The sequence below is a fragment of the Asterias rubens genome, chromosome 9 (genome assembly GCF_902459465.1).
Source record: "Asterias rubens chromosome 9, eAstRub1.3, whole genome shotgun sequence".
NCBI classification, from domain to species: Eukaryota; Metazoa; Echinodermata; class Asteroidea; order Forcipulatida; family Asteriidae; genus Asterias; species Asterias rubens.
This window is the reverse complement of record NC_047070.1, coordinates 8,876,954-8,901,768: the sequence shown is the minus strand read 5'-3', so window position 1 is coordinate 8,901,768 and position 24,815 is coordinate 8,876,954. Positions and strand designations below refer to the sequence as shown.

The window sequence follows — 24,815 nt, the reverse complement described above, 5'->3', positions numbered from 1 at the left end:
TGGCCAAATATGGGAGTCAAAAATTTGACTCCCATAAATGGCCGACCGTGTTAGTCGACGAGGTAAAAGGAAAACCGTGCACTTTCGAGGCATGTTTGTGTGGATCATTGTATTCTACTTTTTAAACATCTTTCCAACCATATTCATTTTATAACAAACGGTTACAAACGCTTTTCAAAGACCAACTTGACCGGTCCAAGGCAACGTGTTCTTTTAAATGTGATACAATTAATTGTTGACTTACAGAGTCTTATGGAAACTGCCCTTTCAAATAAAAATTAAAAACAAAACCTTTGACTAATATTCTATACATCTTTGAAGTTGTTTTCATTGTTACATTGTGAGCTTTAAAAACAATTAACTGTGTTGAATGATGTGGGAGTGTTTACTTACTGTAGTTTAAAGATACTGGACACTATTGGTAATTGTCGAAGACCAGTGTTCTCACTTGATGTATCTCAACATATGCATAAAATAACAAACCTGTGAAAATTTTAGCTCAATTGGTCGTCGAAGTTGCGAGAAAATAATGGAAAAAAAAAACACCCTTGTCACACGAAGTTGTGTGCATTTAGATGGTTGATTTCGGGACCTCAAATTCTAAATTTGAGGTCTCGAAATCAAATTCGTGGAAACTACTTTTTTTTCTTCGAAAACTATGTCAATTCAGAGGTAGCCGTTTCTCACAATGTTTTATACCAGCAACCTCTCCCCATTACTCGTCGCCCATTAAGGTGTTATGCTAATAATTATTTTGAGTAATTACCAATAGTGTCCACTGCCTTTAAATGTGTTAATGTTTAGCAAAACCCATTTGAAGTATTGTCTTTTGATTCCTTAGCTGTTATTAGCATGTATATGCTACTATCATGTGCTCTACACAAGTAATTAATAAGAACTAAACAATGTAGGCTACTACAGCAGATCTAAAATAGTGAAAGCAATACTGTTTTAAAATATGACTTTGAAATACACAATAATTATTATTGCCCTTAAAGTTGTATGCCTGCAGACACTTTGTCACAAGCAGTTAATAAATAAAGTTGATTTGTTAAGTTTAATCTTTGTCAAGTAATAAACCAGAAATCTGTTTTCTCTGTTAAACTTTGTGTACCTTTATTATAATATTTTTTAATAATAATAATTCGGGGGGCTAATCGTCCTTACTCGCAGCTAGAGCTGAATTGCGAAGGACGCGGCTACAACGAGTTCGAGAAGCAGGCGTGCAGGGGCGCATTCAGCTGCCAGACACATCAACCCATTATGACCACGGAGCACAGCCAAGATCGAAAGTGTTTGATTTTTTCATGAGGGAGGAAAACCGAATAGTCTGGAAAACCCTCGTGGCACAGCAGAGAACCAACGCACAACTCAACTGACATATGGGCCCCGACCGGGAATCAAACCGGGGTCACCTTGGTGAGAGGCAAGCGCTTGACGCACAAGCCAACCGTGCCACCTTTATTATGAAGGATCCATGCCCAAACATTAACCATGTATGCAAGTAACAAAACAGCCCCCCCACACACCCTCGCACAAAAGATTGCTTAGCATATTCCTGCTTAGTAGACCTTACCTGCATACCAATGTTCATTATGAATTTGGACTTTTGCTGTAACCTTATTCTGCTAAGCATAATTTTGTGGTAAAAGAGTCTTACAAAAACTTGATGTATTTTATTTAATCTCTGTCAAGAAGTAAACATTTAAATTTGTTCTAACTGTATCTGTTAAACTTTGTGTACCTTTCTTATGAAGGTCCCTTGCACAAATAAACCATGTATCAATGCAGTAACAATCCTAAACACCCCCCCCCCCCCAACTCGCCCACACACAAACAATCCATGGTTGACCTCAGCAATGCATTTATGGCAATAATAGGGGCTTACTGGGCCCAATTTCATTGAGCTGCTTAAGCAGAAATTTTGCTTAGCATGCTATTCCTGCTTAGCAGACCTTAGCAAGATACAGGTACAACATGACTTGGGACTTTGGCTGTAGCCCAATTGTGCTAGGCCTAATTTTGAGGTAAAGAGTCTTACAAATAAAACTTTCTATAAAAAAACCTGCGAGGTAGATAAAATGTTAAAAGTTATTTGGTTGTATAGTCGTAAGCTTTTAAAAAGTAACTGTTTTTAAATGATGTGGGGACTGTTTATTTACTATTCATAAATACCTAAAACAGTTTATCCATTCTGATTGGTCGAGAGGGCATCACGAGGGGTTGTTTGAACAGATGATATAACACCAGTAAAAAAGGTTAAACATGGGCGTGACATGCGAGCTTGCACCACCGCTTATAAGACAGTTTCTTCATTCCTTTTGGTCGAGAGCAATGGCTGAAACAGTTGTGCCACATCATGCAATATGCGCGACGTGCACATCATCTCCTTATAAGGAGTTGTTTACCCGAGGGCCTTACCATTTCATAGAAGGAGAGTTGTTGTGTTAAAAGAAATCATAGAAGAATTATAATTTTTGCATTTATTTTACCTTTTGACCAAGAAGTGTTGATGTTTTTGAGCGGAAAGATATTTATGAATGGGAATCGGGTGTGTTGAATCGGTTTTCAATTAGTGGTTTAAACCCACCGAGTCTGGTTCTTGATAATTTACCTCAACTTCGTCTTTGTAAAAATTATCAAGTCCAGGCCTCGGCGCGGGTTTAAACCACTAGTTGAAAACCTCTTCACCACACATTGATTCCCTTATTTAAACTATTTGTTTTCTTACTATTAGCAAGACACTTGAATAATTGTCATCGTTCCCTTATGGTTATGAGCATGTATGCTACATGAGCTCTGCAAGACCAAATAATAAATAAGTAGTAAAAGTGTATACAGTTCATCTAAACTAATTAAAGCAAAAACAGTTTTAAACAATGACTATGAAATTACACGAAGAATGATTATATTGCATGTTGTATGTCAAAAGTTATGTCACAAGCATTTAATAAGTAAACTTTATTTGTTATCTTTCATCCTAGTCAAGTAATAAACGAGAAATATGTTTTCCCTGTTCAACTTTGTTATGAATTGGGTATTATTTATGTAGCCCCCCCCCCTCCCCATGCAGTAATAATGCTACATAGACCCCCCCCCTCCCAACCCCCTCTTTTGGCATATTGCCGGCCACAGTGATGGTGGTCCGTGCAATACTGGGCTGAGTTTCATAGGGCTGCTTAAGCAGAACCCATTTCTTTAAATATTCCTGCTTAAAGCAGACCCGGCCACAGCTAGCTGTCAAATTTGGTGAATGAAACACTGGAATTTGGTTAATATTCTGCTAAGCATAATTTTAGAGCTTTTTGTACAGAAACTGCACGCTCAAATATAAACAAAGCTCTGAGTAATAAACTAGATATTTTGAAAGAACTAATTTTGTGCTTAAGCTGCTCTATGAATTTGGGCCCTGATCTATAAGCACCCCCCTCCCATCCCTATGATCCATAGCCAAGGTCTTGCTTGCTCTATGGCTGGGTCACACTAATTGGAAATGGACAGAACAAGATGGCCCACCATTGAATAGAATATTGGCCAACAAAACAAAAACATGGGAGGGGGATTGGTGGTCTATATAAGTAACCCCCCGCCCCCCCCCCGATATCTTACCTATAGCCAAGGTTTTGGTTACACTTGCTCTTAGGCCGGGTCACATCAAATTGGAAGATGGCCCACCATTAGTTAAAATATTGGTTGAAAAAAAAAAACTGGGGTGGGGATCAGGGGGGGGGGGAGGTGGTGGGCACAGGAGGTTATGCAAGAGGCTGGAGCTACCCTTGGATCTTCTGTGTCCCCCCCCCCCCCCCATCTAAAAAAAAACAACTTGTGGCGTTAATCCCCACTTGCCCCACCCCCTGCTCTGCTGAAAACTGGAGTCAAACGCCTAGCTTCAAGTAGGTTTCTTTTAGGTCACCATGTAATTTTTTTTTAACCTGTAAAAATTAAAAAAAAATCTTAGATGGACATTTCCATGAACAGTGCTTACAGTCACTTTGGTTTCGTGTGTAAATGAATATTGAACGTCAAATTAGTAACTGGTACTTGTTTGACATCCGGAATGCTGAATATCGAACCCTCTCGTATTTCCGTCGTTGGTGGCGTCCTAACAAAAAACTTAAGAGAATCGAGCGAGCAAGTGTGTAGTGAGACGGGGAGACTGACAGTTTTTTCGCGAAAAAACACATTTTTGGTCGATTCCTATATCTATGTAAAAGTGGGGAGAGAAACATAAAAGTCTTCTGCGAAAATGGCTTGCACTGTTTTGACATGTCTGACGAAAATGCGAGTGGCTGCAAAGGTAAGAAGTTCAGAATCAGAGCAGAGCAGAGGAGGTCAGTAAACGAAAACTGGTGAAACTGAAATGAGTAATCGACTAAAAAACTTACTTCATTTCATTCATTACACTTACACATGTACTTACTTGTTAATAAATATCAACATAAAAAAAATTAATAAACCACAAAGGAAATTGACTGGGTAAATTTCAATTCTTTATTCAACCTCAAAAATCAACGGAATATTTTACAATAATCAATATCCTGGTGTCATGTGTTTTCAGTAGGATAACATTAACAGGAAAATTGTTCACAATCAAAAACTAAATATTTTTTTTTCAAATCATCTATCCAATTTTTTAACGGATAACTTTCCGTATGGTGCCACCACTTTTTCACTCATTTTTACAAAAGGGGATATATCAATCAGGTAAATTAAATACTATATTATTTTATTTCGAATGAAAAAGTGGTGGCACCATTTCACTTCATGGTGTGTTGAAATTTTTAAAGTTTTGGTTTTACGTTGCGAGAGACAGTCCGCCATTAACAGTGCTTATGCATGCACAACATTGGAGCAACGTCATATGTTTTCACACCTTTCATTGGTTGGTATTTTATTGAATATTCAGAAGCTAGTATGGCGTGCAAAATAAATCAAAAATATTATTCAATTACTACTTAACAAATTTAATGACAGTTTTGTCCTAAGGCATTATGGCTACTATATTAGAATCCAGAGATATCATAAGGCATGAAAGTGAAACACCCCACCCCCCTTGAAGCACACACACTTCATAAAAATCCTTTTTCCCCCATTTCAGACCAGTAATGTTTGGTTTCAGGAGATAAGAAACCAATCTATGATATTTTCTCTTTAATGTAGACTTAATATTTATTACGCTTATCAGAATTTATTACAATATGCAGTAAATCAACAACAAAAAATTGTTGTCATTTTCACTTAAAATATTTTAATATTTTCCCCACATTTGCACACCATAGAATCCCAAATAGTAACCACCTCACGTGATCTATCTAGTGACTAAAGCAGAATGAAACTCAATTTAGCAAATAGTAATTTTGTTTTGAACTTTCGAGGTTGGATGATGTTTCTTTGACTCATTTGAATGTTGGCATAATAATGCACTAGTGATTAGTACCAAAAATCAATCATTTTATAAATGTTTGAGCATAACCAACGACAGGAAACTTTATTCTCAGCATGATTAAGCCTGATGAAAATACAGACCGTGAGTAAACTGCATAGCTTCTGTCACCGGTGCAGCTTGCACAATTTCGCGGTAAACGGGAATCAAAGTTGGGGATCGAAAACATATGAGGGTCGATAACATATGACGCTACGATATAATCTACTCTTAGAGTCTAGACGATGTGCTTAAGACTTTAAAGTTCATTTCGATATCATTCAATCACTGCCAATCCTCAATTCAACTTCAGTATCACGTACTTCGCCATTCACCCATCCATGCAAAGGGCCTACATTGTATATTATTTATTTTACTAAATGATGCTCGTACACAGCCATCAGGCCATAAGCCTTTTTGAGGTATGGCGGACACAATGCTACAACACTGTAAAGTTGTGGTAAATTTGTGCGTATTGTAAGCTTGGGCGATATTACGATATTAACGAATATCGCGATATTAATTTGGAAACGATTTAGATATCGGATGGAATTTGGTTTTAATCGAAATATTGATATATCTCGATATATCGCGATAATCGCAATAATCGCGATATATCGCAATATCGATTAAATATCGCGATGTGTTTGCTAGCTGAGACATCTTGTACCCCATAGGTTTGGAGTAAAACCAGAAGAATAGGTCATTAGAACACCTCTCTTAAGCTATGACTGTCTCTTCTACAACTTTCACTTGGAGTTTGAAGACTGATGATGTCAAATTTCATTAATCGCGATTATATCGAATATCGCGATTTATTGTCGGCGATATATCGTGAATAAAATAAATCGATATCGCCCAAGCTTAGCGTATTGACCATAGAAATAGAACGTATGTTATTCAGTGAAGTGCGCATTTTAGGCGACGCGGCGTTTACACATAAACCTAATGACCACCAACATGGTGAGGGTGGCATCAGTCGCGGCGTGTGACGCGCGCGTATCACGTCCGCCATACCTCAAAAAGGCTCATTGGCATTGGCCAACTCAACTCGATTTAGTAGTGATGATAACATACATGTAACCCTCCTCTTTAGTCTTTGCGGCTGTCGGGAGGAGGGTTACGTATCGCAACTAAACTCGATTAAGACAATTAGACTGTTGGGACATTCATTTCAACGGTTGAGAATGAGATTAGCACAACAATCCCAACACTCTAGCCCACATAGGCCTAAAACATGAGAAAGACCCACGTTGTTGTAGTCAAGTGGTTAGACGACAGGACTTGCAATCACAAGGTTTTGGGTTCGAATCCCCTAGCTAACCGCTGATTTCACAATGACTAGAATAAAAGTTGTCGTCTTATTAAATTAATGAATCACAATTTCTTGATTTGTGGAATTCATAATTATGTTTATTCTAGGAAAGATTGCTGGTGAGCTAAACTCCAAGATTTAAGTGTGACGTTCGGTTGTCTCTAGTGTGGATTGACCGAGGGTGTAAACACAGAGCATGGGCTTTCTTGAGTCAGTCATCCGCACCACAAAGCACTTTTTGGCATTTAGTCGCATTAAGAGAACACAACTTACAAGAAAGCATGACTTAGGGCCTACCTATTTAATATCATTTTGCCTAATTTTGTTTTTCAGTTGCCGTCAAGCCAATTGGTGAGAGCTCTGTCAACTGGCCATTATTGTCTGAACCCTGCAGTAAGTTTGCATTCGTTAATAAAAAGTCAATAGGAAAGGCATGATTCATGGAGAGAGAAAAACAAGTCCATGTTAGAGTATTTATTTTCATAAATACAAGTTAAATTAAAGGAACATTACAGAATTGGTTTTGCTAGCAAAAAAAGTTGCTGGCAGTGTGAGCATTTTATGTAATCCACCATATACATAAACTGACAAACCTGTGGAAGTTCGAGATCGATCGGCCATCTGGGTCACGAGAGAATAGTGAAAAACCGATTAAAATTTTTGCATTGCATCGATGCCAAAACGAAAATGAATAAAACGCTCCCTGAGCGATAAACTCAAAATTAGATTATTTATTTCTCATCAAATATGAAATTTCAGACAGAAATATTTCAAGGGATATTTTCTACTATCATCATCATTAGACCGTGTAAGTTTTATGTTAATTTGTGATCTTCACGATTTTTGTTTCTTACCAATTCTGGAACGTTCCTTTAAGACAGTAAACTGTCCAAATCTACTATGGCTATGGTCGTTGGTTCCAGTTCAATCATGTGACCTTTGACATCACAGGTTGACAGAAGAGCCACAGACCTTTGACTTCCTGCAGGCACAGTTTGTATGCAGCTCAATGGAAGAAAACAAATCTTATATTTTATGGAGTTTGCACTGGGGGGGGGGGGCACATCTCAAAAGCTGTACAGCATTTGCTTTTGAAACTATATTGAATTTTTGTGAAAATTATGACACAAAATGTAAAAAAATGTACATTTTTCACTATTGCCTCGCAGCCTGTGTACTATATTGCCCATCAGGAATTGTATTAGAATGTAGGTAGGATTTGAAACTTTGCATGGTGGAAATACAATATAGTTCTAAAGGTTTGAGGTAACACCATGTAATGACTTTCTCTAATGAATTGGGGGGTGGTTCTGAAAAGAACTGTTGGTTTCTACTCGATCAGTATGCTCTGATCATCTTTCTCCAGAAGACGATCAGAGCATACTGATGGAAACGTCGAGTTGAAACCAACGGTTCTTTTTTCAGAACCACCCCCCAACTCATTAGAGATAGTCATTACATGGTGTTTACCGCAAACCTTTCTATATTAGAATGTACACGGTCACCCTTTACTGTAAAAAAAAGGTAACATGGTCTATACATGTAGGTGCATCACAAGCATTGAAGAGTAGGCCTTTTCAGTGATCCATGCTGTTCCAAAAGCCAATCCCAAAGCCATCAATGCGCACATTGTGTGATGGTGTTGAAGTGAAATTCCACATTGACCATCAGTACAGGGCAAGGGCTCGAAGTCTCACAAGACTGTAGGGATCATTGCTTAAAATGTGTACTGGACCAGAGTACACCGATCCAGTAGGCTCCGCCCACGACGCACGTGTGAGCAAGAACACGTGGGGCTCTCCAATGCCTTTCTGCACAACTCTGCCGCGCGCGACCAAGATACGGACCTTATTTGTCGGACCTTCGTTGCGTTGTGAGTGGTCAATACGCAATGCGGCGGAGCTTTGTGGATCGGTCTATTGTTCTGCAAAACCAGAAGAGTTTAACTTGCATATTGTTTTTATTTGAACAAGCACTGAAATATATGCTTTAAAGGCAGTGGACACTATTGGTAATTCTCAAAGACTAGCCTTTACAGTTGGTGTATCTCAACATATGCAAAAAATAACAAACCTGTGAAAATTTAAGCTCAATCGGTCATCGAACTTGCAAGATAATAATGAAAGAAAAAAACACTCTTGTCACACAAAGTTGTGTGCGTTTGGATGGTTGATTTCGAGACCTCAAGTTCTTAATCTGAGGTCTCGAAATCAAATGCGTGGAAAATTACTTCTTTCGCGAAAACTATGGCACTTCAGAGGGAGCCGATTCTCACAATGTTTTATACTATCAACCTCTCCCCATTACTCGTCACCGAGAAAGGTTTTATGCTAATAATTATTTTGAGTAATTACCAATAGTGCCCACTGCCTTATAAAAGAAAATGCATCAAATTTGTCTTCATGAGCATCGTGAAATTCGCCCCTGGTATACCTTTCACCATCTTTAATGTCAACAATCATGTGAAGATGTCGTTTATAAAATAAACCAATTGCCAAATTTGATTTTTTTTTTTTCGTCAGGCACCAGCTGTTAAGCCAGAAACCAGAAGGACAGTGACGTTAATCCCAGGAGATGGGGTAGGACCAGAGCTCATGCAGTCCGTACGGGAGGTGTTTAAAGGTGCTGGGGTACCTGTAGATTTTGAAGAGCTTTTTGTCAGGTAGGTCATTTATTTTACCAGCCTAGCTACATGTACCGTGGGCAGCGTGCCATATCGATACCTCTCGTCACTAACTGGAATGGATGTCATGAGAAACAACGCTGATTGGCTCATGAAATTGGTTATGCATCTATAGAAGTAAATATTTGCATGTTGATCACGCCCACATTTTTTATGGCACAAACACGCTTTTAAAAACAACAACAAAAACACATGTGTGCATGCGTAGAAAGGATTGAATATAGATTCTAGCACATTTTAATGAACACTTTCCAGGGCTTGAGATCGAGCAAGGCATGCTGGGAAAAAATGGCGCGGCAAGATCGATCCCCTGGGAACAAGGTTGCACTGATCCTACAAGATCTACACTGGCTACCCTTTACGACAGAATCATCTTCAGGATCCTTGTCTATGTCTATCATTCATCTAAAGGCACTTAGCCACCATAAATTTCACAAGGACCTTAACCTCATCTCTCCTACCGCCAGTCTATGCGATCTAATAACAAAAATCTTTCAGAGAAAAACCCCTGGCCAAAACATCATGGGGTGAAAGATCATTTAATTCTGCTGCCGCTTCATTATAGAACAACTTGCCGGATCGTACTGAACTTTCCCCATCACTAGCTTAGATAGAAACTACCCTCAAGACTCACCTAATGAGGACTGCATAAAAATCATGGGCATATTACTCGGGTGAAATTTGGGCTATCAACACACGTTGCCACCTATGGGGCTGAAACAGTGTTACCCCCTTCGCAGGGTAAAGATGTATTTAATAATAGTAATAATATTTTGTTGTTATATTGCGCTTTATACACCATGTCTCAAAGCACTTCCAACTTTATTACCCTGATCACTGGGCCATTTCAGTTCAACCATCTCAGCTCCCTGGGGAGTATACAGCCCGTGCTGCCAAATATGTAGCGGAATATAACTAAACCAACCACAAGAACCATCTCTGCCCTCACAGGTACTCGCATCTACCCCTGGGTGGAGAGAAGCAATGATAGTAAAGTGCTTTGCTCATGGACGCAAGTGTCCTGACCGGGACTTGAACCCACACTCTGCTGAGCAGAAACACCAGAGCTTGAATGTGGTGCTCTATCTGCTGGGCCACGGCACCCCCTGCAGGCACTGTAGAAACATGGTTGGTAGAGCAGAATGCACTACTTTCCCAAAATAAGATTTTTATTACCCATTTCAGACAGGCGCGCTAGAGTCATGCTGAACCAAATAGTTTAAGAGCGACTCTAGGAGCAAGTTCGAGTGTGCACAATGGTTAACTAAAGGTTGACCATTTTGACTCGAATTTAGGCTGGTCGACCATTGGTTGACTACTGTGGTCGACCATTTGGAAACAGCCTCGAGCCCATGGTTTCTTCACTGGTCCCAACAGAATGTTCCATTCTAACATGTGTTTTAAAAGCGCAGAGGGGAACCAGTGACACTTTAGCGAAAAGGTGGAAGGTTGACTAGACTACCAACGAGTCGTTCGGGTGATTACGTCACTGCGCATGTGCGTTGCTAGTCTGTGGTCGACCACCGGTGGACTAAATGTACGCACTCGAACTTGCTCTAGGTCGACCAAAAAAAATTTTGGTTTCAGACAAGTGAACTTAACATAAAAATATAGCATTAACATCGGCTCGGCTTGGCTAAAGACAGTTGACAAGATTAACATCTGAAACTGAGGTGCTCCTGAGTCATTTCTGAACAACAGTCGATCTTTCAACTTCTTGCGCATTGTTTGAGACGTCAAACTTTTCACGTACTGGTACGTAATACAGAATTTGGTTTGGCGCGACTCTGGAGCACCCGTCTAAAATGGGTGTTGGATGCTTTAAGATGTTTATTGATCCTGTTAATTAAAAGCGACTCATGTTTTGATTGCAGTGAGGTACAGGTAGGCAGGAGCGCATCCTTAGATGACATCATAGAGTCCTTCAAGAGGAATCAGGTGGCACTCAAGGGGATTATTCACACACCCTGGGGAGGTGGTGGGGAGCTACAGACGCTCAACATGAAGATTAGGTAATCAGAAAGAACTCGCATTTTTGGGGGGAGACGGTGAGCCTTCTCATGATCAAACCTTCAGATGTATCTAGACATGAAATGATGTAGAGCGTATGTAAACCTGTACAATGTAGCAACCTGTAACTAGGAGTTTCATCTAAACAGCAAGAGGAAACTTTGTCAAATGTTGAGAGTTTTTCATTTTTTATACAATTTCACTTTTAGCGTACTTAAAGCCATTGGACCCTTTCGGTACAGCAAAAAAAAAAAAAAGTTCACAGATTTACAAATAACCTACAGGGTTTACAGAAGGTAGTGGTGAAAGACTTCTCTTGAAATACTATTCCATGAAATGCTTTACTTTTTGAGAAAACAGTAAAACAATATCAATTCTCGATAGCGAGAATTATGGATTTATTTAAACGCGCGGATACAAGGGTGGGTTTTCCCGTTGATTTCTCCCGACTCCGACGACCGATTGAGCCTAAATTTTCACAGGTTTGTTATTTGATATAGAAGTTGTGATACACGAAGTGTGGGCCTTGGACAATAATGTTTACCGAAAAGGGTCCAATGGCTTTTAGTGTAATGTATTAATGCACTTGACATTAGTTGCCCGGTCATTGGGAAAATAATCCTGCTGTCAATTTCACCAAACTCCTCCTAACTTAGGATTAATCTTAGGACTTAGGACGAGTTAAGTTTGGTATGCATAGATGTTAGGACGCATTTAACCCATCCTCTGTTGGGAAAAGTTACTCGTCCTAACTTGAGATAGGATTAAACCTAGCGTTTCTTTAAATCGGCTGCTGTACTCTTTCTCAGCTCCCTTGGGAGTATACAGCCCGAGTTGCTGTGGCGCTCCGAAGACTTTTTCAAGCAAAATATCAACCTCTGCCCTTGCAGGTACCCTTTGACACCCACACCCCTGTGTGAAGAGAAGCAATTTTAGTTCAAAGCATCTTGCTCAAGGACACAAGAGTCATGACCGGGACTCGAACCAACTAAACCACCACAACTTGAATACCCTTTACTCTATAGATTTGGACTCGACTTGGTATAACATATTAAATATTAAAGTCTAATTTAAAGTGCATACAAAGTTAGATATAGCATAGGGAATTACTTATTCCAAAAAAGCAACCGTCGTCTCGTGTTCTATGGCCCAACTAGAATTCAACACTGGTCTTATTCCCCGCACTCTCTACGGAAGCCGCGCCTTTCTTAATCGCCACACCCACTCTCTGGCACAACCTTCCCGTCCACATCCGTGCCTCCACTACACTACTCATTTAAGACTGAACTCAAAACCCACTTATTTAGATTTATCTAAGCTCGTTACAGGATAAGCTATTTTAGCTCACTTAAAAGTAATTTTATTTTATTGAACACTTACTCTGTTATTGTCATTCTATTGTGTATTTAGTGCGCCGCATTTTTTACCTTGTGAGGGCGCCTTCTTACATATTTGTATCACTTCCATGGGTGTATTCATTTATACCCAAAATAGTTATTAAAGACTGTCAGCACAATTCGAGCCATGTACGAAAACACTGTCACCTGACGGCCATACTGATCCCTCCAAAATCAAAGCAGGAGTTGTACAGGGCGACACACTTGCCCCATTTTTGTTCATTATTGTTCTGGACTACATAATGAGAAAGTCAACCACAGAAGCAGAGCGACTCGGTTTTACACTCAACCAAAGAAGAAGCTCCAGATACCCTAAAGAAGTCCTATGTGATCTGGATTTCGCTGATTTGCCTTTGCAGCGATGATCAGCACAATGGCCAAGAGCTACTGAGAAATGTTGAAAGGCATGCTGGAAGTGTGGGCCTAAGACTTAATGAATCAAAAACCGAATATCTAACAATCAACATCAACACCAACGACAACATTGACATCAAAACAAGGAGCATCGTGCAACTAAGTGAAATTGACAACTACAAGTACCTTGGTGCCCTTGTCAGAGACAGCAAAGGGGAAATTACCAAAAGAATAGGCATGGCATGGTCAGCGTGCAATAAAATGAATGCTGTATGGAAATCAGGCCTCAACAAAAAGAGCAAACTAACCATCTTCAAATAAACTGTAGAATCAATTATATTGTATGGCTCAGATACATGGACAGTCACCCGGGAACTTGAAGAGAAACTGGATGGGTGCTACACAAAACTTCTGCGGAAATGCTTCAACGTTCACTGCAGTCAACACATGACAAATACAGAACTGTATGGTAAAGAACCAAAACTATCCACCAAAATACAACACCATCGTCTGAGACTAGCAGGGCATTCATACAGAAGCACCAAAGAACCTGTCTCTCAGCTAATCACCTGGTCACCGAAACATGGAAGGAGAAACAGGGGAAGACAAAGGCTCAGTTATATACAGATGTAGTTGCCAGGGACATCGGGGTGCTTCCAGCTGATCTTCCCAACTGAATGAGAGATCGACAGGGATGGGCAAAACTTAGCATGATTCCGACCCCGGTCGACTAGAGAGAGAGAGAGAGATTAAAGACTGACATTACCATCAGAGACATCATATCCATCATGGACAATAAGACCTTTAACCCATTGGGGCACAAGGCGGTTGCTAGCGACCACCAAAAACACATCAAAATGGACTATGGACTTTTATAATCAGTAATAACTTAAAAACTACAACCCCCCATATAAACCGCCCTCTTCTGGTTGCTTAGAGCGATTGTTGGGTTTCATTTGCTGTGATGCTCAACAGTGGATGCTATTGAAAATAATGAGAAAAAACACTGTGGAACATGTTCTTGTTCTGCTTGTTAAAAACTAATATGTGCAACAAAGGGTAAAAGGAGCTGTTAGAATCCTCCTCTAAAGCAACTTAAAACTACGGCAACAAAAGTGACGGAATAAGAGGCACAGTATACATCCAAATCAATGTACTCGTCGCAAAACATGATAAAGAATAAGGGAATCAATGTGTGGTGAAGAGGTTTTCAACTAGTCCTGGCCGAGGCCTGGACTTGATAATTTTACCGAGACAAAGTCCGGGTAAATTATCAAGAACCAGGCCTCGGCGGGTTTAAACCACTAGTTGAAAACCGATTCAACACACTTTGATTCCCATTCATAAATACCTTTTTCGGTCAAAAAACATCAACACTTCTTGGTCAAAAGGTAAAATACAATGTATATGCAAAAATTATAATTGTTCAATGATTTCTTTCGACACAACACCCCTCCAGCTATGAAATGGTTAGGCCCTCGGGTAAACAACTCCTTATAAGGAGATGCTGTGCGCGTATCGCGTGATGTGGCACAACTGTTTCAGCCGTTGCTGATCGACCAATAGGAATGAAGAAACTGTCTTATAAGCGCTGGTGCAAGCGCGCGTGTCACGCCCATGTTATAACACTTTTTACTGGTGTTATATCATCCGTTCAAACAACACCTCGTGATGCCCTCTTAACCAATCAGAATGGATAAACTGTCCTAGGTATTTATGAATGCTGATTAAAACTATGCAGGAAGAATCACGTATACTCCAGGAAGTGATACAAATACTAATGAGGGCACCCTCATGCGGTAAAAAAATACGGCGCATGACTTTTTTGTTTCAGAGCTTAGAAACCCTGCTATTATATATTTCTAACACCGTCCTTCTTTTCTAGACGAGAGCTGGATGTATTTGCCAACGTTGTAAAGTGTAACACTCTACCTGGCATTAAGACAAGACACAGTGGTCTGGACTTGGTAGTTATCCGTGAACAGACAGAGGGGGAGTACAGTGCATTGGAGCACGAGGTAACTTATTTTTTAAGTTGGAAGTAACTTATCTGGGCCCAATTTTATGAAGCTTATACTTGCACAAACACTTGCTAAGCACACGATAGTACGAGACTCAGTGATCTGGACTTTGTAGTTATCCGTGAACAGAGAACAGGGGTAACTATTTAATAGGTGGATAGATGGATAATATATATTAATTTATCACACAAGCACGAGTGGAATACAGAAAAATATTGTGCTTCTGCGTCCCATATCCAACAAGGCGAAGGCCGAGTTGGATATGGGAGGCAGAAGCGCTATATTTTTCCGTACTCCCGTACTCCATGAACGTGAGTGTGATAACAAATTTTTCTTCCAGCCTCAATAAGTCAATGAGGTTGGGTTATATTTTGTTTTTTGGTTTTGCACGTGCAAAGTTTATAATGTAATTTTTTTGCACTGATCGCACGCGGAGCATTACACTACACAATACGCAGAGTGCAATATGAAAACTGGGAGTAGGTTATCGTCTGATATTACACTCCGGTTCGAGCACCTGATTGGAGGATTAGCGCGTACCGGAGGATAAAGCATATCAGTTTTGGTTTTACCAATATACACTGGAATGTGTATTAGCACTGTATACTTATTACTTGAGGTAACTAGTTTTTGATAATTGGAAGTACCTTATATCCGGGTACAATTTCATAAAGCCTGTAAGCACAAACACTTGTCACCTAGGCCCCACACCCTCACTATCCCCTGTGCTTGTTCCTATTGACACGGTTCAGTGAGCACACACCCCCCACACACCACCCTAGGCTCCACAACAGGTTTCACCACGCATCATCGAGTTCACTTCCCGCCTCTATTTCCCGCCTTCATGCATCACCGCTGATCCACCGCTTAAGCAGCATACAGCATCAGAGTCCAGCATTCTCCAGAAGACGATCAGAGCATACTGATCGAAACGTCGAGTTAATCCAACAGTTCTTTTCAGAACCACCCCAACTCATTGAGAGATTGTTATTACATGGTGTTACCGCAAACTTTTCTATAACACAAACACTTGCTAAGCACGGCTGTGAGCGATTTCAGGTTAGTTTTTGGTTGAGCAAAGAAAAATTTACTAGAGCCAGATTTGAACCTGCATCCTCGGGGTGAACGTGCTAGCGCTCTACCAACTGGCCCTAATATCAACAGTCTCCCTATTTTTTGTCAAAATGTTCAAGCCATTTGACCTGTTACCGACAAGTCACTGCTTATACCAGCTTCAAAATTCATTTGAAAACTTGTTTGTGCTTTAAGGGACACATTGCCTTGGATCGGGCGAGTTGGTCAATGAAAAGCGTTTGAAAACCATTTGTTATGAAATGCATATGGTTAGAAAGATGGCCGACCGTGTTAGTTCACGATGTAATAAGGTAAACCGTGCAATGTCGAGGCATATTTGTTTTGATCATTATAGTCTACTTTTCAAAAACATCTTTCCAACCATATGTATTTCATAGAAAAAGGTTTTCATACGCTTTTCATAGACCAACTTGCCCGATCGAAGGCAGCGTGTCCCTTTAAACCTATGTACCTCATTGTAAGCCTACTTGCTTCTGCATCTCTCCTGCACCAGGAGTGTCGTTTAGACAGACATGGCGCATTATAAATAGCCACTATTATTATTGTTATTAAACTGCAGTATTCCTTTTTTGTTGACAGAGTGTTCCAGGTGTCATTGAATGTTTGAAGATTGTCACAAGGGACAACTCCCTGCGGATTGCTAAGTTCGCTTTCGACTATGCCACAAGAAACAATCGTCACAAAGTTACTGCGGTTCACAAGGCTAACATCATGTAAGTCTAACATTGTCTTCAGTACATTGGGGTATTATTCTAGAAATAGCTGAGAAGTTTAAAGAGTCTAGGTACTTTTTGTAGGACAAAAAAACACAGTGTCCACAGATTTACACTAAACTTACACAGTTTGAAGATAATGATAGTAGAAAGCTTCCCTGGAAACATTACTTGCTGAGGTGCTGTAGTTTTTGAGAAATGATTAAAAAAATGTCATGAAAATAATTTTCGTCTCAGTGATCATGAGACAAAAAATATTTTAGCATGTAAAAACAAATTTTTATGACATTGTTTTAATCATTTAAAAAAAAAAAAACGGCACCTAAAAAACTAATATTTCAAAGTACGCTTTCTACTATCATTATCTTCAAACGGTGTAAAAAAAGTTTAATGTAAATCTGTGTACATTGTGTTTTGTATGACAAAGAGTACTCAAATCCTTTAAAGCCAGGTTAATACTTCCTGCGAATGTGAATGCGAATGCATTTTGACGTCACAAATTCGCAATAAATAATTCGCATCAGTTGACTTGTGCTCAACTCCTGTGAAACACTCGCTGCGAAAACAGCTATGTGACGTCCAAAATTTGCTTTGCATTCACATTCGCAGAAAGTATTAAAGGCAACGAACACTATTGGTAATTGTCAAAGAGTAGCCTTCACAGTTGGTGTATCTCAACATAAGCATAAAATAACAAACCTGTGAAAATTTGAGCTCAATCGGTTTTCGAACTTGCGAGATAATAATGAAAGAAAAAACACCCTTGTCACACGAAGTTGTGTGCGTATAGATGGTTGATTTCGAGACCTCAAGTTCTAAATCTGAGGTCTCGAAGTCAAATTGGTGGAAAATTACTTCTTTCTCGAAAAGTATGGCACTTCAGAGGGAGCTGTTTCTAACAATGTTTTATACCATCAACCTCTCCCCATAACTCGTCACCAAGAAAGGTTTTATGCTAATAATTATTTTGAGTAATTACCAATAGTGTCCACTGCCTTTAATTGGGCTTTACACTGTATTCAGTACATTGGGTTATAATTCTAGAACTGGGTGTGAAAGATACACAGTCAACGTTGTCCATATCACCATTAGAATCTAGGCACATGCTCAAATCATGCTACGTCTCTGGTGTTAAGCACTTTTGGGTGGTTTCCTGACCCCAAAATAACAACCATTTAGAACAACTGCCAACATAACGTACATAGAAAGTGTGACGCTTTACTGTGTTTCCTGTACACCAACTAAAACTGTAGACAGGAGATTTATTGAGAATTTTTTAGCAAGTTTGGACAATGTTTCATTCAGACTCCCAAACAGTCAAGTCATTTATAACACACAGTTGATGTCCAACAGAATAGTTTTTATTATTTTAATTTTTGAGAAAATATTATTATCTGTTGCAAACCTCTTACCAAACCAAAATAAAAAAAAAGGTCTTAAAAAAAGAGTTTAAGCAGAGTCTTTCTCCTCAGGCCATTTTTTCTTTTTCTAACGCATAAACACGATGGTTATCAAATGATTTTGTTATTTATATAGGAAACTCGGAGATGGTCTTTTCTTGAACAGCTGCCGTCAGATCTCAACCCTTTACCCCAAGATCCAGTTTGAGTCGATGATTGTGGATAACTGTTGTATGCAGCTAGCGTCTAACCCCCACCAGTTTGACGTACTGGTGACCCCCAACCTCTATGGTAACATCGTCGATAATCTTGCCGCTGGCTTAGTGGGAGGAGCTGGAGTGGTACCGGGGGAGAGCTACTCAACTGAATATGCCATATTCGAGCCTGTAGGTTGAAATAAGTAAACTTTTATTATTTATTACTGTTTTTATATAATTCTGGTAATGAAACCAAGGATGACGATACCAATTTTAGTGGTGGGATCTAAATCCAATTTAGTCCACCCAGGGCGAATGTTTAGGTACATGTATGGGGCCATCACTGCTGAAGTGCAATCAGGGGGAAATCTGTGCTGGGCAGCACTGTGTATCTTGCTCAGAGTGCTGGGCAAAATTTGTTGGTTCTGGTGGCTACAACAAATGAACTTTAATAATCACTGTAGCTGGTTAGCAAGCCTGAGGAAACCTGTAAACAAGGGTGCTTGCCGCGTGAACCAGAAACACCAGGGTTAACACCGACTCTTGATAAGTGTTCTTGGTTCTTTTACGTGCACTATCAATCCTAGTATATGGGACTCACAGCTTAATGCCCAACAGACGGACAAAGCGATTAGGGTAAAGTATCTTGCTCAAGGACACAAGTGTCATAACCCACACTCTGCTGATCAAAAAAACCAAAGCTTGAGTCCGTTGCTCTTAACTGCTCGCCCAGGACTTGCCAAATCTTGTCTGTTGGTTGGTCCTCCCAATGTTGTAAACAAGCAATTGTTTATTTTTAAGAACCATTGGTAACTTTTATAACATGTTGTTATTTTGATCAGGGAGCCAGACATACTTTCTCACAAGCTGTTGGTCGTAACATCGCCAATCCTACTGCAATATTGCTCTGTGCTGCCAACATGCTCAAACACCTACAGTGAGTATCAACATTTCATATTTTGTTTAAAGGGTTCGGGTACTTTTTGTAGGACACAAAACCCAATGGCCGCAGATTTAAATTAAACTTACATGGTTTGAAGATAATAATGGTAGAAAGCTTCCCTGCTGTATTTTTTTCAAAATGAGTGATACAAGTCACAAAGTTTATTGTTGTCTCAGTGAGACGAAAATTATTTTAGCCTTCATTGTATTTGCAAGTTTGGGTTTTTTATACTAAAATTTGTAAACACATTTTACATGCTAAAACTGAGAGGAAAACAGTTTTTGTGACACTGTTTTACTGATTTCTCAAAAAAACTACATCACCAGCAAATAATATTTTAGCGTAAGCTTTCTACTATTATTAGTTTAAAACTGTTTAATTTTAATGTAAATCTGTGGGAACCAAGTAAATTAAACGTCAGGCGGACAAGTGTTATGTGAGTAAGATTTGAAACTTTGCACGGTGGGAACACGATCTAGTAAGGGTTGCAAGTTGCAGACACACCATGTACACAAATGTCTGTACAAGTTGTGGTGGTTCTGAAAAGAACCGACAGCTTTGACAACTTTACATTTCGATCAGTATGATTTGACCATCTTCGGGAGTGTGCTGGACTTTGTTGCTTTGTGCTGTTTAATTTAGGGACCAATTTAATGGCTCTGCTTACCGAATTCTGCGCTTGCAATCACCATTCTTCACTATTAGTGTAAGCGTTGAGTTTCTGCACCAAGCGAAGAATGCCTAATATTAATATGGGGTGCTGCGCCCACAATCACAAACTCCTGGCTCTTAAGCAGGGAGTTCCCTGGGGTGGATTTCACAAAGAGTTGAGACTAGTCTTGTCTCAAGTTAGAAAAAGTTACTCCTCCTAACTTAGCACTCCCCTTGTGCTAGTCTTAACTCTTTGTGAAATCTGCCAGAAGTGCTGATTCTTCAGAGCCATGAAAGTTGGCACAGGAGAAGACAAAGTTGTAAACTTATTTCCCGTTTTTCCTCTCTTTGCTCCCAACAGTTTGGACTCATACTCAAATCTCATCAATACTGCTGTGAAATCCGTTCTGAAAGCTGGCAAGGTAAGAAACAAAAATGGCCTGAGTCTGTCTTTCCCTTTTCTTCTCTCCAACAAGCTCCAGCCCTCCTCTAGATCCTTTGATTTCCCATTCAAAACTGTGTCCTGTATTATAATCTTCATCTCCCCCCTCTTTACCTTTGCCCCATTAAAGGCAGTGGACACTATTGGTAATTACTCAAACTAATTGTTAGCATACAAACTTACTTGGTAACAAGCAATAGATAGCTGTTGATAGTATGAAACATTGTGAGCATTTTTTAGAAAGAGGTATTTTCTCATCTTCAAATCTTACTCACATAACACTTGTCCGCCTGACATTTAATTTACTTGGTTTCCACAGATTTACATTAAACTTAAACAGTTTTAAACTAATAATAGTAGAAAGCTTACGCTAAAATATTTGCTGGTGATGTAGTTTTTATATTAAACAAAATATTAAAAGACTTCAACTGAAGCCTTTTTAATTCTACCTGAAAGCACACAAATTTGTACAACAAGGCATGGTGTTTTTTCTTTTATAATTTTCTTGCAACTTTGTGGACCAACTGAGCCCGAATTTTCACAGGCTTGTTATTTTATGCATATAATGGGATACACCTAATGAGAGTACTGGTCTTTGACAATTACATGTACCAAACGTGTCCAGTGCTTTTAACTCTCTCCTGTCTAAGTTTTGCCACTCCCATTCGAGTCTTCCAAACCAAAGTCTATTATTTTTGTTTATCCTTACTTGGTTTTAACCTTACACCAATGTGTGTAAGCACTGTAGACTCAGTACTTTCAAAATTTTTGTGGAAAAAAAAAACCCAGGCATATTACTCGGTGGTCAAGGTGGTAATACATCTGCTCTAGATTGGCAAAGGTCGTGGGTTCAAATTCTACCCAAGTAGTGTGCAGTGCATGTACAAATTGTTTAAGAGCAAACATTTTTATTGTGATCACCTAGTCAAACTAGTTCAACCATAAAAGTTAAAAACAAAATGGCAGTTTTATATAATAGTGAAATTGCTTTTTTATAGTAATTAGCTCACAAAATACCAACCAGCCAGCAGTATGGTTAGTATGCTAATTTGCCTGAGGATAAAGAAAGAAATATCTTTAGTATACACATATTGACTCAGAGACTGGCAATGAGGTAACTAGTGTACGTCTATTCCCCCGAGGGACTTTGAGTGACCAGAAGAGCGACTTATTTCCCGAGGCCGAAGGCCGAGGGAAATAGGCCCCTCTTCTGGTCACTCACAGGCCCGAGGGGGGAATAGACATACACTAGTTACCGAATTATGCCAGTCAATATGTGTTTTATAACACAGCTCGGTCTTAAATGTCAAATAAGAACAGAAATCTGGAAAAGAAAGGAAGTTTTGTAGTTGCTGTTCACGGTTCAAGTCAAGAGAGGGCGCTGTAACCGGGCACTATTTTCAAAGACTAGTGCCCGCTCGGGTACTAGTTCCCGCAAAACACGCGCTTGCGATCACTGGACTATATTAGTTCATCCCACGTGACCGTGTTTCAGCCAACCAGAATACAGAACAAGCAAGAGGTGTGTTATAAAATCAAGTAGTTCATGTCTGATGAATCATTTATTAAAACTAACTTCCATCCATTGATGTTTCACTGTTTGAAGGTTCGGACTCAGGACATCGGTGGGTATGCTTCAACCACAGAGTTTACAAGTGCAGTCATCAACAACCTGCGATAGGACTATCCAAGAAATGCAAACCATTAAAGCATTACGGTCAATGTAAAAGGTCAACAAACTCAGGAACTTAAAAATAGAGCCCCCAACACCCTGCTGCTTTGTGAATCGTATAGACGATGTGACCTATGTTTACATGTAAACAGCCCTCTGTTGACAAAACACTATATACGTCATCTTTCGCCGGGCAAAAACACCCGTAGTCATGGTAAGATTGCATACACTTTCGAGTTGGCTGCCAAAATACAAAGGTTTTTCCTGGAGGTATGCGCGCGAATCATGTTATGGTTTTCGAGTGACGTCAGAGGTCACATCGTCTATAGCCATTGGCCTTTGAGATATGGTGGACATACTATACATGTTCATGTAGGAGTTTACTGCTGTTTGGTTTGGGCATGTACAGACAAGTTTACCCAAACCAAATAGTGTTTATAGTAGTGTGTTCACCATATCTCAAAATGGCTTGTGGTGTAGATTGTGTGTGCAATTAAAGTAAAAGTTTTATAATTTAGTCTACGTGAGACAACAAAATATAAAATTCACCTCCACAGATTTTCAACTCCGTGTTAAGAAAAATGGGTCGCAGTTTAAAAAATAATAAATGCAAGGGCATTTACTGTGTGACTGCTACAGTCAGTACAATTTGTAATGCTAGATTATTGAATGACTAAAAATTCAACAAGTAAAAATGTTTTTATGAATGAGGATTTTGTAGATTTGACACTTTGCTGTTTAAGAATGTAAAATTTTGCAGTTTTTTAAAGAAAACAACTGTTTTGGAAATCTTTTTAAAGAATACAACTGATTTCTTTATGAATGTTCTGTATAATTTATACGATGAAATGTTTTAGCGCCGATTTTACTTACGATAATGGGGAGGCAGTCATTACAACTCTCTAAAAGTGTATCACAAATTTACCAAAATGTAATGATAGATGACAAAGTTCAGTTTGACTTGGCGTGTACAGGGATCGAGTTTAGGAGAAAATCCACAAGATTTCAGCAGCTCAAACCAAAATTAGAAGAAAAAAAACTTATACAGTTAGACATGAAATTAACTGGTTTTTTTTAACAAAGCACTAAGACATGTCAGCGAAAATTTATTTCATTGGGGTGTTAAGTTTACTTCATTCTTCAACGGAGGTGTTTTTAAGACTCAAGGGCAGTATTTGAACATAAATAGTTTCTGTTAAAGATATTTCACAGTGAGGTATTGTTATTTAAACACAAGACTGCCGGACTTGTCTGGTCATAACTTTACTGGCTAGACAATAAAACCTTGGCATGTTTTTCTAATAAGTTTGTAAGTTTCAGTTAGAATTCCAACTGAAGCTTTGTGGGGCAGACTGTCAAAAGGAAATTCCTGGCCATTCCTTTCTTTCTTTGACTTTCTGCAATCTATATCACTAAATAGATATGCGGTTAAACCTTCCACTTGTTACCTCTTACGGCTTAGGCTATTATTTATTTAAACATAACAGTAAAGTACTTTAAAGATAAAAACAAAACTCTGATTTGTTGTTAAGTTTTCACGAAAAGTATTTATATTTAAATAAGTTGTTGCAATTAATAGCCACTCATGTGGAGATGAATAAATTGTTGAAAATGTTGACATTAATTAATTTGACAATCAATTTGTTTTATTTATCAATCCTTGAATATATTTGTTATTTGTGTTTTTTGTTTATGTTCAACCATTGCCTTAAAGACACTGGACACTTGGTAATTGTCAAAGACTAGCCTTCACAGTTGGTATATCTCAACATATGCATAAACAACAAACCTGAGAAATTTTGAGCTCAATCAGTCGTCGAAGTTGTGAGTTAATAATGAAAGAAAAAAACACCATTATCACACGAAGTTGTGTGCTTTCAGATGCTTGATTTCGAGACCTCAAATTCTAAATCTGAGGTCTCGAAATCAAATTCGTGGAAAACTGCTTCTTTCTCGAAAACTACGTTACTTCAGAGGGAGCCGTTTCTCACAATGTTTTATACTATCAACCTCTCTCCATTACTCGTTACCAAAAATTGTTTTATGCTAATATTTATTTTGAGTAAATACCAATAGTGTCCACTGCCTTTAATTGGTGGCCTGCAGCTAGCTTGATATTGGGGGTAAGGTGTGGTAGGGTTGGGGTGAGTGTATCCTTAGCTGCACCTCAATTTATAATTTTTTGAAATGTGGGTGAATTTATTTAAGTGCCTGCTGGAAGCTGACTGCTGGAAAATGTCTAGTGTTAAGATGGCCCAATTTCATACAACTGTTTTAGCAGAAAATACTGCTTACCAATAGTCTTTGCTAAGCAATGTCTTTGCTAAGCAAACCATTAGCGGGGCACCAGTTGCAACAATGTAAACTTTATAGAATTTTGTCAGGTAGCCTACCTGTTTCGTATTTCTGTGCCAGTTTTTATGCTCACCCAAAAATAACGGTTTCCATTGAGGGAAAAACAAAATGATAAACGATTTTTTTAAATAAAAATAAGTGATTT

At 39.1% G+C, this 24,815-nt stretch overlaps 1 protein-coding gene across 1 annotated transcript; it reads left to right on the top strand.

Moving 5' to 3' along the window:
• Positions 1-4,130: 4,130 nt before the first annotated feature.
• Positions 4,131-23,935, top strand: LOC117294964 (isocitrate dehydrogenase [NAD] subunit beta, mitochondrial-like). Its single transcript, XM_033777522.1, has 10 exons — positions 4,131-4,297; positions 7,071-7,130; positions 9,260-9,399; positions 11,295-11,432; positions 15,067-15,199; positions 16,877-17,010; positions 18,547-18,796; positions 19,450-19,544; positions 20,563-20,623; positions 22,250-23,935. The coding sequence occupies exons 1-10, from the start codon at positions 4,247-4,249 to the stop codon at positions 22,322-22,324; spliced, it is 1,137 nt and encodes a 378-aa protein (XP_033633413.1). The 5' UTR covers positions 4,131-4,246; the 3' UTR covers positions 22,325-23,935.
• The last annotated feature ends 880 nt before the right edge of the window (positions 23,936-24,815 follow it).

Coding starts and splice junctions, on each gene's coding strand:
- LOC117294964 (XM_033777522.1), top strand. CDS start 4,247: ATGGCTTGCACTGTTTTGACATGTCTGACGAAAATGCGAGTGGCTGCA. Junction 7,131..9,259: donor ATTATTGTCTGAACCCTGCA/GTAAGTTTGCAT, acceptor TTTTTTCGTCAG/GCACCAGCTGTTAAGCCAGA. Junction 18,797..19,449: donor AATATGCCATATTCGAGCCT/GTAGGTTGAAAT, acceptor TATTTTGATCAG/GGAGCCAGACATACTTTCTC.